The 16,392-nt window shown below is 43.6% G+C and overlaps 1 protein-coding gene across 1 annotated transcript; it reads left to right on the plus strand.

Annotated features, from left to right (window-relative positions):
• The first annotated feature begins 14,656 nt into the window (after nt 1-14,656).
• LOC6575565 lies at nt 14,657-16,123 on the plus strand. The gene is made up of 2 exons (XM_002001538.4): nt 14,657-15,306; nt 15,365-16,123. Exons 1-2 carry the CDS (start codon nt 14,786-14,788, stop codon nt 15,456-15,458), a joined length of 615 nt encoding a protein of 204 aa, XP_002001574.2. The 5' UTR covers nt 14,657-14,785; the 3' UTR covers nt 15,459-16,123.
• The last annotated feature ends 269 nt before the right edge of the window (nt 16,124-16,392 follow it).

Raw genomic sequence — 16,392 nt, forward strand, 5'->3', positions numbered from 1 at the left:
AAGTTGGGCGGCTGTGGGGGCGGATTGTCAAAAAACTAAGGCAAAGTTTCGTCATCCGGAAATTAATTGTCTTGACCGCAATTTCCAATGTCATTAAAGACAAGTCAGCAAACTTCAAAGCCGCAAAAACACGAGCAAATGCAGAGCCGGAGCCAGATCCACAGCCAGAGCTCGGAGCAGAAGAAGACGCAAAAACCTTAACAAAAGAAATAACTAAAACAGAGCAGAGCACACAAGAAATGCCTTAAAGAAGCAGCCAAGGAACAAGGACGATTGCAAGAGCTATAAGTTTTGACTGCCTTTAAAGCAGCAGCAACAACAACAACAAGCAATAGTCAAGCGACCAAAATTTTGACAAGTAGATAAGCGCCTAAAGAACTTTCGCTGTGGATGTCGTCGTCAACGGCGACAACAAAATGTGCTGCTAAGTATATTAACTCAGAAATGCACAAGAGCTAAACATAAAGTAGCTGGCCGGCTGAGCAGACGAGGCAGGCGGAGCCTCGCAAGAAGCTGAAGAAGAAGCCGATGCCCCGCCAGAAGCAACAAGATAAAATAGAAGAGACTGAAACATGTAAATGACTGCACACAGCCAATGGACCCCGCGCCCATCCCCGCCCACCACCACCTCCCGCAAAGGCAGAGAAGGGACGCACGAACGGACGGCTCTAGAACAAAAGGTATTTGGAAGGACATTGTGGCAGAGGCGGACGGCTGCGACTACGACGATGAAAGCGAGACGGCCGAGCCAGAGCGCTGGCAACGCTGCAAACATGCCGTGCTGGCATTTACACAGCCGGGTAATAAAACCCAAAAGCTATGCAAACATTATTATGCTCGGCTCGGTCCCAGAGCTATCCAGAGTTGTCCAGCTGGGAGCCGGCTTGGGGCCGGTCCGGGTGCGCTGGTTATGAAGAGTTTATAAGACGGACACGTGGCCACCTGGAGTCGTTGACCGCATCTGGACTTGGAGCCTGGAGCATGATGCATGGAATGACATCTAATGCCAATGGCTTTGCTGTGTCCATTTTAATGTGATCTGTTTATGCTCAAGCTCCAAGGACACTCCGACAGGCCTTACTTGAGTTTATGAAAATATATGGTTTTGCTTCATTTTAAAGTCCAACTACAATTATTTGATCTGGCATGCGAAGAGGTTAAGTTTAATAGATGCCAAAAATGAGCGCTTGCAGATGAGGTCGCTCGGCTGTTTCTTGTTTTTCCGACTCGTTTGGCTGCAATCATGCAATTTTAGTGCCAAATCAGTTGAAACAATATTTTTTATTTCCGCTTTCCGTTTTCCGTTTCCGTTTGCGGCTTGCAATATTTTTACAGCTTGTTGGTTTCAATTGTGTAAGCAAACGCAAAGCATATCTATTTTCGCTATCTACTTGCGGTGCCGACAGGTAAAAGACGTTCGACGACACGGCAGTGGGCGTAGATCGCGTATCTTGCCGTTCTCTCTGTCTCTCCATGACACGCCACACCCACATCCATACACACACACATACACTGAAATTTTACTTATTACCCAGCTTGGCAAAGGCACTTGAATGGATTACGATGTCCTTTGCCATTTTACCATTCGATGGCGGAAGCCACGCATACACAGACAAATGCACACATAAGTCAAACCTAAATGCACAAAATAAACAAAAAGAAGTTGGAGCACAGGACAGCAGAACAGAGCACGGCGCAACGTTTCTAGCATCGAAAGCAAAATTTTATTAAATGTGAAAGGAAAAGGAACTAAAGCAGGCTTGATACATATTCTGTGGCTCGAGGCTGGGCTCCTCTCTGTCTCTCTCTCTCTCTCTGTCACTCTCAACTTTTCAATGTGTAAATTTGAGTAGAGTAGAGTAGTATAGAGTACATAGTACAGATTACCCTGAACATTTTGACCTAGTTTTACAAATTTTGGCTTTCAATTGTCGCAATTCAGTGAAAACAAAGACCAGAAGGGGACCGCCGCCTGCTCGACTGGCATATATTTCCCTGCATGAGCACCCAGCTTATGCACTTCCCAGATCAATCTTTTAATGAAGCCCTGCACTTTATCAAGCCTCGCTCCTAAAGCGTGCCTTTAATAAATGTGCCAATAATCAGGAACCTGCGCAACAAAGTGCGAACTGGAGACCATAAACTAAGCTGCGCACCTCAATACAAATGGGCGCAAACAGGTGCAACAGACCGTGACTGCGCCGATAAAATAATGAGGGGAAAAGCGTTAGCGTCCTGGGGTCATTGCATATAATAAATGAGTGAAGGATGCGTCTCTCCACCACTATTACCTGCATATATATGCATGCAAAAATAGATTTGTGGACGGTAAATGGCATTTCTCGATGGGCATAATAATATTGATATCCAAATCATTTTTCAAACTTTACAAACTTTCGCCGTGGAGTAAGCTTGGTCAGCTATTGTGTTGATTAGACTCGCTTCGCACAAGCCCCATATGTATATTTATATCTATATCCATATAACGCGAATGTCTGTCCGCGTGTGTCAGTTATGGCGTGCGTGCGTTAGCTTACAAAACAGCATTGGTGTGCTCCTCGTCGTCGTCGTCGTCGTGGGCTCCTGTCATAATGGAGAGATGAAAAAATTTCATTATTTGTATAAGTCATAATCCCCTGACCTCAGTCGTCATCAGGCATCCATCAATAAGCATATCACGTTTTTGTTATAAATTTATTTTATATATATTTTCGCCGAGTGAAAGCCAACAACTTGAACTGCTCGCATCTCACGGCTGCTTTGGCTGTGTGCAGCAAAGGTGAGCTAAGGTGTGCTTAGGTGTAATAGATACATATATGAGTGCGTATCTGAGGTGTCATTCATTTCGCAAAGTCTGATACGGAATGTAGAAAGAAAGAAGTTTCTCATAGCCCTGCTCTCGCCTTGCTTTCTTTTTAACAGAATTCTCATATAGCGCATTCGCGCTGCTGCCCCTCAAACTGTCACGATGTTGGGCCACGCGGGGGCGTGGGGGAAAATGAATATTGTAAAGTTGAGCAAGTCTGAAAGTCAAGTGAAAAGTTTAAAATGAATTAGCTTGATTGCTTTCATTCATCGAGCAACTAGTGGCCTGGGTGAGCGTGTGCGCATCTCGGCCTCGTCCCTGGCTGAGGAACGCCAAGACGCCAGACACTCGGAGAATTTTTGAGAAAATTGAAGCAAAAGAAGACGCTGAGCACACGATGTGATGTTTGTATTAGCTATAGTGTAAGCTGAATATATATGTGTACGTGCGTCACTCAAACTGCAATTACGGATTTTGAAGTAGACTCGCTTGAAACTTGAGGCTGCAGTTGCCTCCGCAATGGGTTAAGCGTAAACCAAGGGCGCATCAAATGACGCTCCACCACCCCATAGAGCCGCCTATCCACTCCGCCACACACGTTCCATACTCAACAGTGAAGTGGGACTAGTAGAATAGTATACAGCCATTAGGCTGTGATCGACGAGCAAGTAGCCCTAGGAAGAGTCCAAGAAAGAGTCCGCATTAAACATGATGAATAAATATATATAATCTGTATACCCTCAGGCATGCCGTGCACGAATCGCTCTTAGACCATACTAGACCATTGTTGCATATGCAGGGTATCTTAAACCGAGTGCTGTGAAATGTTGTGTGCTCGGTTTTATGGAGTTGCATTCAGGCGCTGCACAAGTTGAGTCGCAGCTTTGCATTCGCACAAGTTGGGGGAAAAGCAACTGTGCAAAAGGTGTAGCATACATTTCAGCGTTCGCACACACACACACACACATAACTACTACTTGTGCAGTCTCTATTCATATTTTTACCATAGACGATGAGCTTTGTCTGGGTAATGACATTTTTGCTGCACGCTTTTTAAAGAGGGCACTAAAGTCGTGTAATGAGTGCTGCTGGGATATCAGCACTAAACTTTTTGTGAATGTCTGTGAGTGGGAATAGAAACAAAACATTTCCTGTTTACATTCTCAATATTACACTGTTGCAATTTATGGTGCGCCTTGCTTCTATTTATATACAATATTTACACATTTGACCAGCGCCAAGCAAACACAAGCGCATGGCAATGGCAGGAGTAAATCTGCCAGCAATGATACACGCTCTCTCTCTCTCTCTCTCACTCTCTATATATATTTATATGGATATAGTTATATTTATAAATATATATACAAGTGTATTTGCATACATGTTTTTCTATTTCATGCATTCTCTAGCTGCATTTGTGAATTTTTTGAAGAGTTTGGTGTGCTGAAAGCTGCCTGCAGGACATTACTCGCCATTGAGAGTGAGTGGTGGATGGGAGAGGGGAACCCCCATTTCATTTGGGCAATCTGTGTATGCCAGCCAGCCAGCACATTGTGCGGAAGAATGCAATAACATTGAGCAACAATACGAAATACATTTTAAGAGAAGTGTCTATAGGTAGGTAAACAATGTACATAGAGAGTTGTATGTATTTACATACATATATTATGTATACGCAATGTTACACAATATACACAATGTGCGGAATATTCAACGCGCAGCAGGATTGTGTGCGCCCTCTAATGGACCGCTTAATTTCCTCCATTCACACTCAGTTCCCAGTCGCAGTTGCTTTGTTTTAATTTTTCTACACCATTCAAATATTTTTCATGCCCTTTTGTTCTGTTTGAATTCCACAATTTGCACGCTCTACAAATATGTAATGAATTTTTCCGCTCTCGCTGCACATAAAAGAAATGGACAGAGCGCACACTGCAGCACAATAAGAAAGAAGCTCCAAGCAGCGAGCAGCGGACAAGCAGCATTCTCCAGTGGGAGAAGCACAACAAACACAAAGCTCAGCTGCATTCTGCTGTTTTTGTTCTGCGCTCGCAAAGAGCGGCTAATTAATGTCATTGTTGTTGGACAGCGCCGCGTTTGATGCATTATTAAAAATGCATTTGGGCGGGGCAGACAAAGAAGAGTGGGCGCACCGCCGGACCGGCGTCCACCCTTGAAATTGAACTCATACCCTTAATTCTATGCGGCGACTACCTTGACTTGTAAGAGAGGACGAAAACCCCTTCGGAGGATGAATGTGTGCGGCGTTTGTGTTTCTTTGCTTTTACTTTCTTAAGCAAATAGGCCCAGACCCGCATACAAAGGCTGTTTGCATACCAATTCCTATTGATTGTTTTTGTTTGTGTTGAATACGTGGAAACACCCTCGCTCGCATGGCCCGCCCCTGTGCACTACACAGCTGTGTAGTGCCTGCCTCTAACAATGCAGCAAAGTATGCTAGGAATTCCCATTAAATTTGCTTTCTCTGCCAAACAAAAGACAAAGTTTCAATAAGACTCGTCAAACGGCATGCGAACTGCTAATGCGTAAGACTCTCGCCTAGGTCGCCCTGAAGAGTGGGCGGATGCGTCTGTATGTAAATAGACAAATCTTATGAAGTCTCCAATTTGCCGAATGCATTTGTGAATTGCTTTAATTTTTGGACGGCATTGGAGTACTTAGAGATTCGCACTTAATTGAATTAGTTAAGTGGCGAAGGGCTCTGCCGGCTTTTAATAACTTGCATAGCCGGCCAGGCCAATTATTAGCGCCCTCCCCTACCCCGTTCGTTGTCATTTCTCTTTCTTCTCGGGGCACGCAACAAATTCATTTAGCGCTGGCGCCTTGTGTCTTCTGGCATTGTCTTCAACTCGTCGCTTGACTGCTGGTAATTATAATAAATAACAACTGTGTCCTGTTTACTTCATCATAATTAACATAATGGGACTTGAAGTACAAAGATGTTGACAGTAAACAAGAAAAATATGACAAGATTTTCATGTTGCCAACACCGTTTTACGACGCTCCAGGAGGCCAACAACGAGGACGTCCACGACTATGCCGACGCCGACGACGACGCCGACGACGACGACAACTTCGCTTTCAAGCTCTTTCGCTGGGGCAACTGCAGCTTTAGCCCCAGTTCCAGCTTTTACCCTTCCTTATTGCGCCATTTAGCCATTTTTCCCCGTTACTAACTGTTTGTATTGCCATTGTCTTTTGGCTGTGGCGACCATGTGTGTACATGTGAATCTGAATCTGTCCGCCGGAGCTCCAAGTGGGGTATATTGGTGATATACAAGCATAGGTAACAGTAGGGCACAAGTGAATCGTAACAGAGCATCGATAACTGACATCGATACCTTTGCCTCGAAATCGATCACATCTGAATAGAAAAGAAAAATCCAGAGAGAGAGAGAGAGAGAGAGGGAAGCTCTGTCCGAAACTAATTCAGTTCAGTTCAGTTGAGTTATACTATGATGCATGTTGTGTATATGAGATGCCCATAATATTTTTATACACAGACACATACATATTTATTTCTCTTCTCAGAGTAATGCCAATTCGGACATTGTGGAGTAAACCACTTTACTTGTCGCTGTTGTTGCTGTCGCTGTTGTCCTTAACACTCGTATTACAGCTGTGTGGCTGGTCTGCTATTGTAGTCTGTGTAATGCACTCAAATTAATGCGACTTCATTAACACTGTTTACCCGTAAAATGTGCCGTCGCGAAAGAAAAACAGCGCGACGGCTTGCAAACATGCAAATGGGACTCGGAACAGCAGCAGCAAAAAGTATTCTACTTTAATATGTAAATTCATGAAATTTTTGTATGTCGTGTATCTGAAATCTTCTCAAGTGTCAAGGCAAAAGAGCAGTAACGAACGCATCCAAATAACCGCAAAGCACTTTAAAATAATTTTACCTCCACTCCGACTCCTCTCTGCGCTTTTCTATTTTGCTCAGCTCGGTTCAGTTCTGCTCAGTTCTGATATCCCTTCAAAATTCGGGACGACGTTGACTTTGACGCCTCGAGAAGGCGAGGCGACTTTAATATGCGACATTTCGCTTCCTACTCCGCATCGCTGCGCCAGAACTGGAGACCCACCTCTATGCTCATCATACAGCAACCATCTGCTCTCCGTTCTGTGGCAATTTCGCCAGGAGTACTGCGAACTCCCTCGGGAGTCATTTTGCCTTTTGTACTTTGTGGTTTTTCGTTGTGCGATGTGCAAATGTCGCGCAGCCTCTTCGTGTTACGGCTTTAAGGCGTTCTTTTCTTTTTGTTGTCGTTGTTGGTGTTTTGTGTTGATGCTGCTCTTCTTCTTGTATTGAAATGCGTGTTGCTCTCCCTTAATATTTTACAAGCTCGCTGATGTCCAAATGACTATGTACTCGTACATACATATGTAAATGAGTACATAATTGTTGTCTGTGCTCTGAGATCTGATGTTCCGCGAATTGTATTATATTTATATTCGCCAAATCTTGCTGTCATCGGCGGCTCTCGCTGAGCTAATCAAACTTAAACAATTTCTAGGCGAACTGGATGCATGTTTATGTCCTGGGCTTGCGCCTGCTCCTGAGCCTCATCAAGAAGAAGAAGAGGAACTCGCACAAATTGTTTCTATGTAATCAAACACATGTGAGCACTTCGAATGCTTTATTGTGCATGCACGACACACAGAGCCGTCTATACAAATACACATACACATATATATATATATATATGTTTATACATGGTATACTTGCTTGTTTCAAGATGAGTTAGAAATATTCGTGCTTGGTTTGTTTTATGGCGCCATAAATGCCTGTTTCATTGCAAAGTCGCACATTTATTTCCTCTTCGGCGGTTGCGGTTACAGTTTGTAGCAGGCGCGACCGCAGTCTTGCGCGGCCAAAATTAAAGTTTAAGCATATTGCTTTAAAGCTCTTATGCTCGAAATCGAATAACTTGGCTTTATGTTCAATACGAATCGTACAAGCTTTATGGCTGCGAGTTTTCATCGCAGATGCGAGGAGAGACAGCAGGAAGAGTAGTCAGCGCCTTGTGATAATAAACGCAAATGACTGCTACGGCAATATTTTGGGTAAGCAAGTAAACGTTTGCCCCTACCAGGGCCCTGCCCCTGCCCTGCCTGCAGGCGGTGCGTCGCTGCCAGCGCTGAGGGAGTAGCTGGAATTGGGACCGCAGCGTCCGACCTCAGGCCAAATATGTATGTTTATATGAAATCCCGCCCGTGCTGCGTATGAATGTGTGTGTGTACACACATAGTGATATTTGTGGAAACGTATTTACAGCGCGCAGCGAAATTATTTTAAAATTACACAACAAGAAAAAGTTAAAGCTCATTACGCATGCCAGCGTTTGGGAATATGGAAATATGGACGGAATATGGCGGCTTCGTCATTTGCAATCGCAAAACAGAGAAACTGAGAAACTGGGGAGCTGTGGAACTGAGAAGCCGAGAGCTGGCGGAAGCAGTCAATAAGAAGCAGGAAAACAAGCAAAAAGGACAAGTAAGGCAAAATGGGCATTGCTCTAAGGCGTTGTCAGCTCCGTAGACAACGATGCGGTAGCCGGTTGTCAAAGGCGTTGCCTTATAATGAGCTAGAAACATGTGGCCTAGGTGGGGCCGAGACACTAGCGGGAATCAGGAATCAGGACTAAGGACCAGTACCATGCCACTTCATGTAAGATGCTCGTTGATGTCTGTGCATGGTTTATGCATTAGCCTCTCGGCAAAGTAAACCTCAATCAAGCACGAAGTCAGAAGTGTGGCACAACCAGAAGAAGCCAAAGCCCAAGCCCAAGCCCAAGCCAAAGCCAAAGCCAAAGCTAAAGCTAAAGGAGACACAGCAGTCAGTGCCAACGGCTGTTTCATCCCTTTGGCCTGACGAGCGCCATTAACGTCTTCAACTTTCTGTTAGTGAATATTTCAATTATTAATGCCGCCCACGCAGTAGTAGCGTACCCCTTCCATTACCCATTCCCCATTCCCCACTCCCCGTTCTCCACTGCTGTCTGCCCCTCTTTCATCACTCCGTTCGCCTTATCACCGCGCCCTTCAATTGCTTGCACAGCAACACATAAAAATGTAAAGCAGAATTGTCTACTTGCCCTGGGTAAGTCTACCTACCCACCATTACCCAGAATCTTTAAGCTGATGACACCTGCCCAGGGACAAGGGCGGGGCACGGACAGGAACTAGACGAACGCTTTGTTCCTCCGTGTGTTGAGAGCACATTGTGCATTTTTCATAGTATGCCTGCAATTGTAAGTAGGGTATGGTATATCCGTGTGTCTAAGTCACTCGGCGCATTTATAGAAAAGTCTCTCTTAGCAGAAAGTTCAGACTAAGGAGATATGAAAATCGCTCTAAGCACAAAGCTTAGCCTTTCGGGCTTTTAGACTTTTCGCTATAAGGCATCATATATACAAGGATAGCTGCTTTAAATTGTCGTTCCTCTTCGATGTTTCGTACGTGCTGCGCATTGATACTTCACGTAGTCGAAGAATAAGCAGTCTTTTAGGTCCATCTGAGACTCCCTGGGCAAGGCAGGCCTAACAAGCGGCCATGCAGTCATGAAATACTTGATTAGGACGCTCAGCGAATTCATTTACATTGCTCCTCAGGTTAATTTTGACAAATGGCTTCGATCTCTCTAATGTATTACGGTAATTTAGCTGAATTAATGCCCTAATTAATCAGGGAACGTCCGCTTTGGCCCCGTTTAGACGAGCTCTGCCTCCGACTGGGCTTGCCGTAAAAGCAGTCCTTGCGGAGTCGTTTCCTTTGCCTCCTCGAGAGCAAATGTGTCTTGTCGGCTGTCCATATAAAAATCAGTTGGACTGGCCGTCTATGTGTCAAATAGGCTGTCTTCTATTAAATCGGGGGTTTGCTTCGGAGAAATGGCACTCGCGCCTATAGTGGATATTGGGGTGCAATTGCTTTTACTTGTTCTCTCACACGCGCAAGGATGCTGGGGATTGAATTGCAATGTATTTAATGAATAATATGATTTGTATTTTCACTGTAAGTAAATGAGAGTTAATTCACAATTTGAACCAAATGGAAGGGAAAATGCGAAAGCATGCACATGGTTCAGGTTCAGCTGCCAATCATAAAATCGAAATTCATTCGGTCGATAGGCCGACGATACGAGCATAACCAGTTTATTGTTTAATTATGTCGTTAATAACAGAATCATAAGTGCCTCGGTGGGTCTAATGCCGGTCTTAAAAACTCAATCGGCAACACAAAAATATTTAGCAATTTCCGGGTGCTACGCAGCAACGTTTAGGCCATGCTGATAAATTCACTTGAAAATAATTTAATTTCGTTGTTACTCCATGCTAACGAACACCAACAATTCGAGCAGAGGCAAGGACATTTTCCGACGCTCCTACTGCTCGTGCTGGTGCTGCTGCTTCTGCTGGTGTTAGTGTTGGTGTTGTTGTTGTTGTTGGTGTTGTTGCTGCCTTCCGAGCCACATTATTTTCCACTTTGCCTATCAAGTTTTCACGAGGCACTCTGCGCCGAAATGAAAATGGGCATAAATGTTCTTTAGCATTGACAAAATGCCTTGGCATGAACATGAAGCCGTATCGATATCCTTGATCTAAATTGTGCACAACCGCAAGCGATCAATAAAAACAAATATATACTTGAACAAGTTTATTTCGCTGCCACTCAGGCGCTGGCCTAGACGAGCCTCGGCGCTCGACAGTCAGTCGGGCCAGAGTCGAGAAAGTTTCGTGTAAATATGTGTTTATTAACGAATTGAAACTCTATTGCGAAATTAACAAGTTTTAAAAGTAATTTTAATAAGAATTGTGTAAATAATTAACGTAGTTCCTCTCTCTCTCTCTGTCTCTCTCTCGCCCTCTCTCTGTCTTTCTCTTTTCATTTTCGACTACAGTGCAAGTTTTTTAGCTGGAAATGCACATTTGGTGGGATTTTCTCTGTGGCAAGCCATGTCAGAGCATTTTGTGCACAGTTTGCATATTCTTTTAATTTCGCTATTAAATATTTAATGAGCTGCGCCAGTGCGAAGGGACACAGTCGACAGAATTCGGGTGCTTCTTTTTCTTCTTGTTGGCGGCTTCGCTGCGACACACTCATTACGCAAAAGTTCGTGAATAATTATGGTGAGTGTGAGTGGGAAAGTTGCAGTTGCAGCGGTTGCAGCGGGACTCGTGGACAGTGGAACGGCGGAACGACGGAATGACGGAACGGTGGGGCAACGGGTGGTTCCATGAATGGGAGAGAGTGAGAGAGAGACTGCACGTCTAATTGGGTGCTTGCTTGAAGCAAGCTACCGTGACCTGTTCCATGCCATACCTTGTTGCTTCTTCCTAGTTACTGCTTAGGCCGGGCGCACTCGGCTGCTCGGTGCATCTGACAACGAATCTTGATTGCCTTGTTGCCTGAGCAAAGACCTGGCCTTAGCAACGTAGCCAGCAATGATGAAAACGTAGAAGACACTACTGTTCCATTGAAATTTTATACTTGTGTCTTCCTTGTGTCCTTGTCATCATCATATCCACACAATGGCCCCAATGGCCAAGTCCCCACACGAAATTGCGTGCTGGATGATGCCAATGTTGTCCTCGTTGCCCTTTATTCGCATGCACATGCGGGACGAGAATAGGCCAAGTGCAGGGCAGCAGCAACAATGGCACAACTTGAACTTTCGAAACACGTTAAGTCATATGCACGATTCAGCTTCACAATTGCCGCACCTGTCGCACTAACTGTCTTCTAGAAGCGCTCAGTCAACTGTATACTGATTACTATATTACCAGCGCGCCGAGCATTATAGACATAGAGCAATATAGGAAAACCTTTAAGTTCGTTCGTTACTAAATATACGTTTTATACACGAAAGATTCGAAATCTATGATATATATCTATGATATATAGAATGCTGTTCGTATTGAATATCCTTAAGCTTTGTATAGCATTCCTCCTCTTCAAGCACTTGGTGCAATGCCGCCAATCCAGTGCTGACTGAAATCCGCTGGAGCACCGTGTCGCACCTTTAGTTTCGGCACTCCATTGCAGTGCGGTTGGCGCTTGGCGCTTGGCAATGTGCAATGGTCTCGAAAATTGAATGTCAATTTTCGACTCATTTCACGGAACACTTGAATTAGTTTGCTGAAAATCGGGTGGCCAGAAGGCTGAACCTGCGATTGGCGGCTTGTTTGTACACTTTTCCGCGTTGCTTATTCGTAAAACTTGTGCTTAATGGCGCCGACGACAATCCGCAGGACAAAGCTGGCTCGCAGCGTCGACGACAACCCTCACAAAACTGACCCCACTTAATATCCTGGTAGACAGCGATGTTTACGGATAGGGAAGATAGATCGAGTGTGAGGCAGAGGAAGCAGTTGTAGGTATAAGTGTATATATATAAGATAGAACAGACTGTTCATGTACATATATATGTATATCTGATTGACTGACTTCAAGATTTGGGACTGTGCAGATAATAATAGAGATAGGTTTACCTCACTTCCGTTACCTTTCTTACTTAATCCTATTCTCATTTACGTCTACTGATAAATGACGCGTATTTATAAATCTTTGTCTAAGCAATGACCAACAATTTGTCCAGGCAATGCAAATGCTTGATCAGCAATCAGAGAGTCGATTTACCACCGCTCAACTACTCGATGAACCTTCGAATAGTGTGAATTGTGTTATCCTTCTTCTGGCGTGTGGCAGGACACTACAAGCATGTCAATTGCTGCACACTGTTAGGGTCTTCGTTTCAGTCCTTCGAGTGGTCGTCGAATGTTGCAATTCCTGAATCGTTCAAGTTGTTACTGTTTCTGTGGTCGATTTTCCATTAAATCGAGTCTCCGGGCTCTTGAATTGGCTCTGCGGTCATGTCATGGACGGCCATGCAGCAGGCACTTCACATGCAGCAGAGAGCTTGTAATGGCCTTGCTCTTGTAGTGTTCGACCAAATAAACTTTTGGATTGCAAGTTGCAGTTTCACTCGAGTGTGTATTTTAATTATAGCCAAGAACATGTCGGCGATAAAAATGCAATGTTGTTTTTGAGCCCATAAAGGGGATCAAAGTGTTTCCATAAAAATGCCTGCACACATAAAGTTCTGAGGAATACTCTGATAACTCTCAAATTGAATAGAGGCGACATCAATTTCTACTATTCAGCTGCCGTTGTCTGTTCGACGAGGGCAACTGCCTTAGAGTAGGCTATAGAAACAAATCTCATCCAAAGTTGCCATGTGTAATCTGGATAGATTGCCCTTTATTATTGACATACATTTCCATTATTTAGGAAACTGAGCCAGCAAGGCTTCGTCGGTTGGATTTTTCAATTTCCCCATTTCTTCATAATATCCCAACAATTTGTTAACCGTCAGTCACTCCTTGGCAGAAAGACACCTGAGCAGAACACATTTCTGCCTGTAAACATTCTTGCATAGGTATGAAATGAGATTTTAATGTCTCGTTATACTTTCATTATATCTACTGTCTGTTGACATTGTTGTTGTTGCTGCTGCTGTAGCTGTTGTTATTGCCATCTCTCGACATTAGCATCGCCAACAGCAACAGCAAAAACAGCAACTCGGGTGCCATACGATCTGGAAGCAATTTGAGAACGCTTTCGAGAAACATGTAAAATCCATTATAAAAAGCGAAAAGAAAAAAATCTATTTTTGATTCATTCTATTCCTTCTTACGCAGCTATTTCCTCCACTTTTTTGCTGCTTTGTTATATTTAGAAGGCAGTTTTATAAGGACATACACCATACATAATCTACATACACTTCCATCTGTACAGATTGAAACTTATAAAATTAATTTGATTTATTTATTAGTGCAAGTGCCAAAAACTCTTCTGTACTATTTATTGACACCTCTTATAAATTTTACCCATTCCATATTTTCTTATCTCATCTTTGTATTGATTTCAAATGAAAGCAATGCCACAGCCCCGTTGATATATATCTGAGAACTCTTGTAACTGTGTCTGCAACATTTGCTTATGCCATTCATCTTGTGGGACTGCTACAATAGTATTTACTCTCCCGGAATAGTGATGATCCATGCTCTGACTTTGCTTGTGGCGGGTGTCTCGCTGTTACATCGAGCTGTTTCTGCTTGGCTTGTATTTTGATAATTAATTATATTGCTTTTGTTCTATTTGTGCAGCCTCCATTGCAGCGCACATCTCGTGCAGATGTGCCTGAGTGGACACAGCCATATACATATGTCTGTGTATCTGAATGTCTCCCTCCTCTCTCGCTCTCTCTTTCTCTACCTCTCTACCTCTACCTCTCGGTGTGAGTGCTCTCGTATTTCATCGTGCATCGCCCAGGAACGATTACTTACATTTGTACATACTTACATCAACTAGAAGTAATTGCAATTGCTATTGTTCGTTTGCAATGCAATAATGCGGTCCCACAGGCATATGCGAATATAACACAGCAACAACAGCAACAACAATAACGATAACAATAATGAAAGCACAAGAGTAGTTGGATGTGTCTGCGTGGAGGCTGTTCGCTTGTGTTGGTGTCATTTGCAATAACATGCAGAGCAAGCGTTTATTGTATTTGACATTGTTTCAAAAGTTAAGTTGCCTGTGGCCAGCCGCAGCAGCCTGCAACTTGTTGTGTCTGCCCACTTACCAGTGTGTGCGTGTGTGTGTATTTATTTTTATCTGAGTACAAGTTAAATAATTACAACAATCGACCATCTTCCTATCCGAAACTGCTCCTCATCGATTCTTTCTGGCTGGAGCAATGTGTTTTGTATGTGTGAGGAGGCTTTGTCTTTGCTTTTGGAGTTGATCTAGTGAACCTCGCATTCTATTTTGATTCAGTCTAAAATTCCAATTAAACCAAACAAAAAACAAAAAAAAATTCAACAAAAAAGATATATAAATATTTTGGAATAGCAAAATTCGAAGTATTTAAATTGTTTTATTTTGAGCATGTCTTTTACAAAAGCCATTGGAAACCAAAGAAAACAAAGGCCAATGTCTGGAAGCATAAATTCAGCGCCCAAACCCAACAATGCCAAAGTGCTGCGCCAGCAGCAGCGCATCTTGAAGCAGAACTACAGGAACTCAGGCAATGGCCAATTTCGACGCGTTGAGCATCGCGTCTGGCGTAAGACAATCGTTGTGACCAAGCCCAAACCAAAGGACAGAGTGCCTCGGCTGTTCCGCGCCGATCGATTAACTGGCCTGCCCCTTGATTACGAGCGCACTGTGTCGCGGATCATGTCATACGTTAATCCGCAGCACTCGCGGACGCCCAGTCCGGAGAAGGCTTTGGAGAATCTGTTCTCCCAACAACTGGCTGGGATTTTTGAGCTGTGTAGCAGGAACAACCAATGTCCTCGTGCCATGAAGAACCAAATCCGTCTGATGCTGAAATCCTATGGAACGAAGACCCCGCAGTGCAGTGGAGAGGCGGACAATAGAAATCTTTGCGAGTTTCACAGTGCTTGGTTAGTGTCTTAAGTTTCAGACCACAGTTGGATCTGTTAAATAACGATTCTCCTACAGCACACGGGGCCCGACACCAAGGCCTGAATTTCAAGCACCACCCACATACAAAAGTAAATTCAATTACAACACCCTAAGGATTCACACCACGTAGCAACTGGGTGCAGGACGGACACTGACTATGTTTACGAACACAACTATACTATATACTTGCCAGACATTATTGAAATGCATACCACGGCCTCTAGATTATCTTGTTATAAATGTCCGAACATATGCAATGTATATGTCCATATATTCATATGTATATACATGCCTATATACATACATATATATGTATTCATATATTCAAGTGCAAGTGCATGTGGCAATGGACAACAAATGCGATAAATGCATAGATGGTAAATGCCTAGCTTGACGTTATGCATACATCTTTAATCTTCAAAAGTACCCATCGGCATAAAAAAAAAAAAAAAATAAAATAATAATAATAAAAAAAAAAATTATAAAATAAGACTACGACGGTACCCGACGAAGGGTCCTTGAGGCAAAAAACGAAAAAATAATCTATTTTATGGAGAAACGACGGAGCACGCAAATAGGGGAGCTGTCCATTATTTCCATATTAATGTATAATCTGGAGCAGTCGATATACCGAGGTTTGAGACTGACTCTTAAAAAGGAACACAATCGATGGAGAAAAAGGGAAATGGATATGGATAGATCAAGGTGGCTGATTACCCGGCTGATTACTACCGTTGTGTCTATCATATGCATTTTGAAATAAATCAAACTACCCTATTTAGTGAGAAGTGAGAATGATTTGCTATTTTATTTGTTGCCTAGCCCACGTTGGTCAGCTTTAATGGGCTTCATATTATGCCAAAACATTTAGGGTACGTCGCCCTTTCCCCTCGCTGGGGCTGTGACCCCAACCGTGCGCCAGCTAAAAAGCCAGCTGCGACGAATTGATGTCAATGATTGTGACAAGTGCACTTGCTCTGCTTTGGTATAGTAGGAGAGGAAGAGGGCGAGAAGAGGGAGAGAGAGGCCTTGGTGGATGACAGAGGTGGGACAGAGGTCGGAAT

Source organism: Drosophila mojavensis, unplaced genomic scaffold (genome assembly GCF_018153725.1).
Source record: "Drosophila mojavensis isolate 15081-1352.22 unplaced genomic scaffold, ASM1815372v1 contig_36, whole genome shotgun sequence".
NCBI lineage: Eukaryota > Metazoa > Arthropoda > Insecta > Diptera > Drosophilidae > Drosophila > Drosophila mojavensis.

Coding starts and splice junctions, on each gene's coding strand:
- LOC6575565 (XM_002001538.4), top strand. CDS start 14,786: ATGTCTTTTACAAAAGCCATTGGAAACCAAAGAAAACAAAGGCCAATG. Junction 15,307..15,364: donor TGCGAGTTTCACAGTGCTTG/GTTAGTGTCTTA, acceptor ATTCTCCTACAG/CACACGGGGCCCGACACCAA.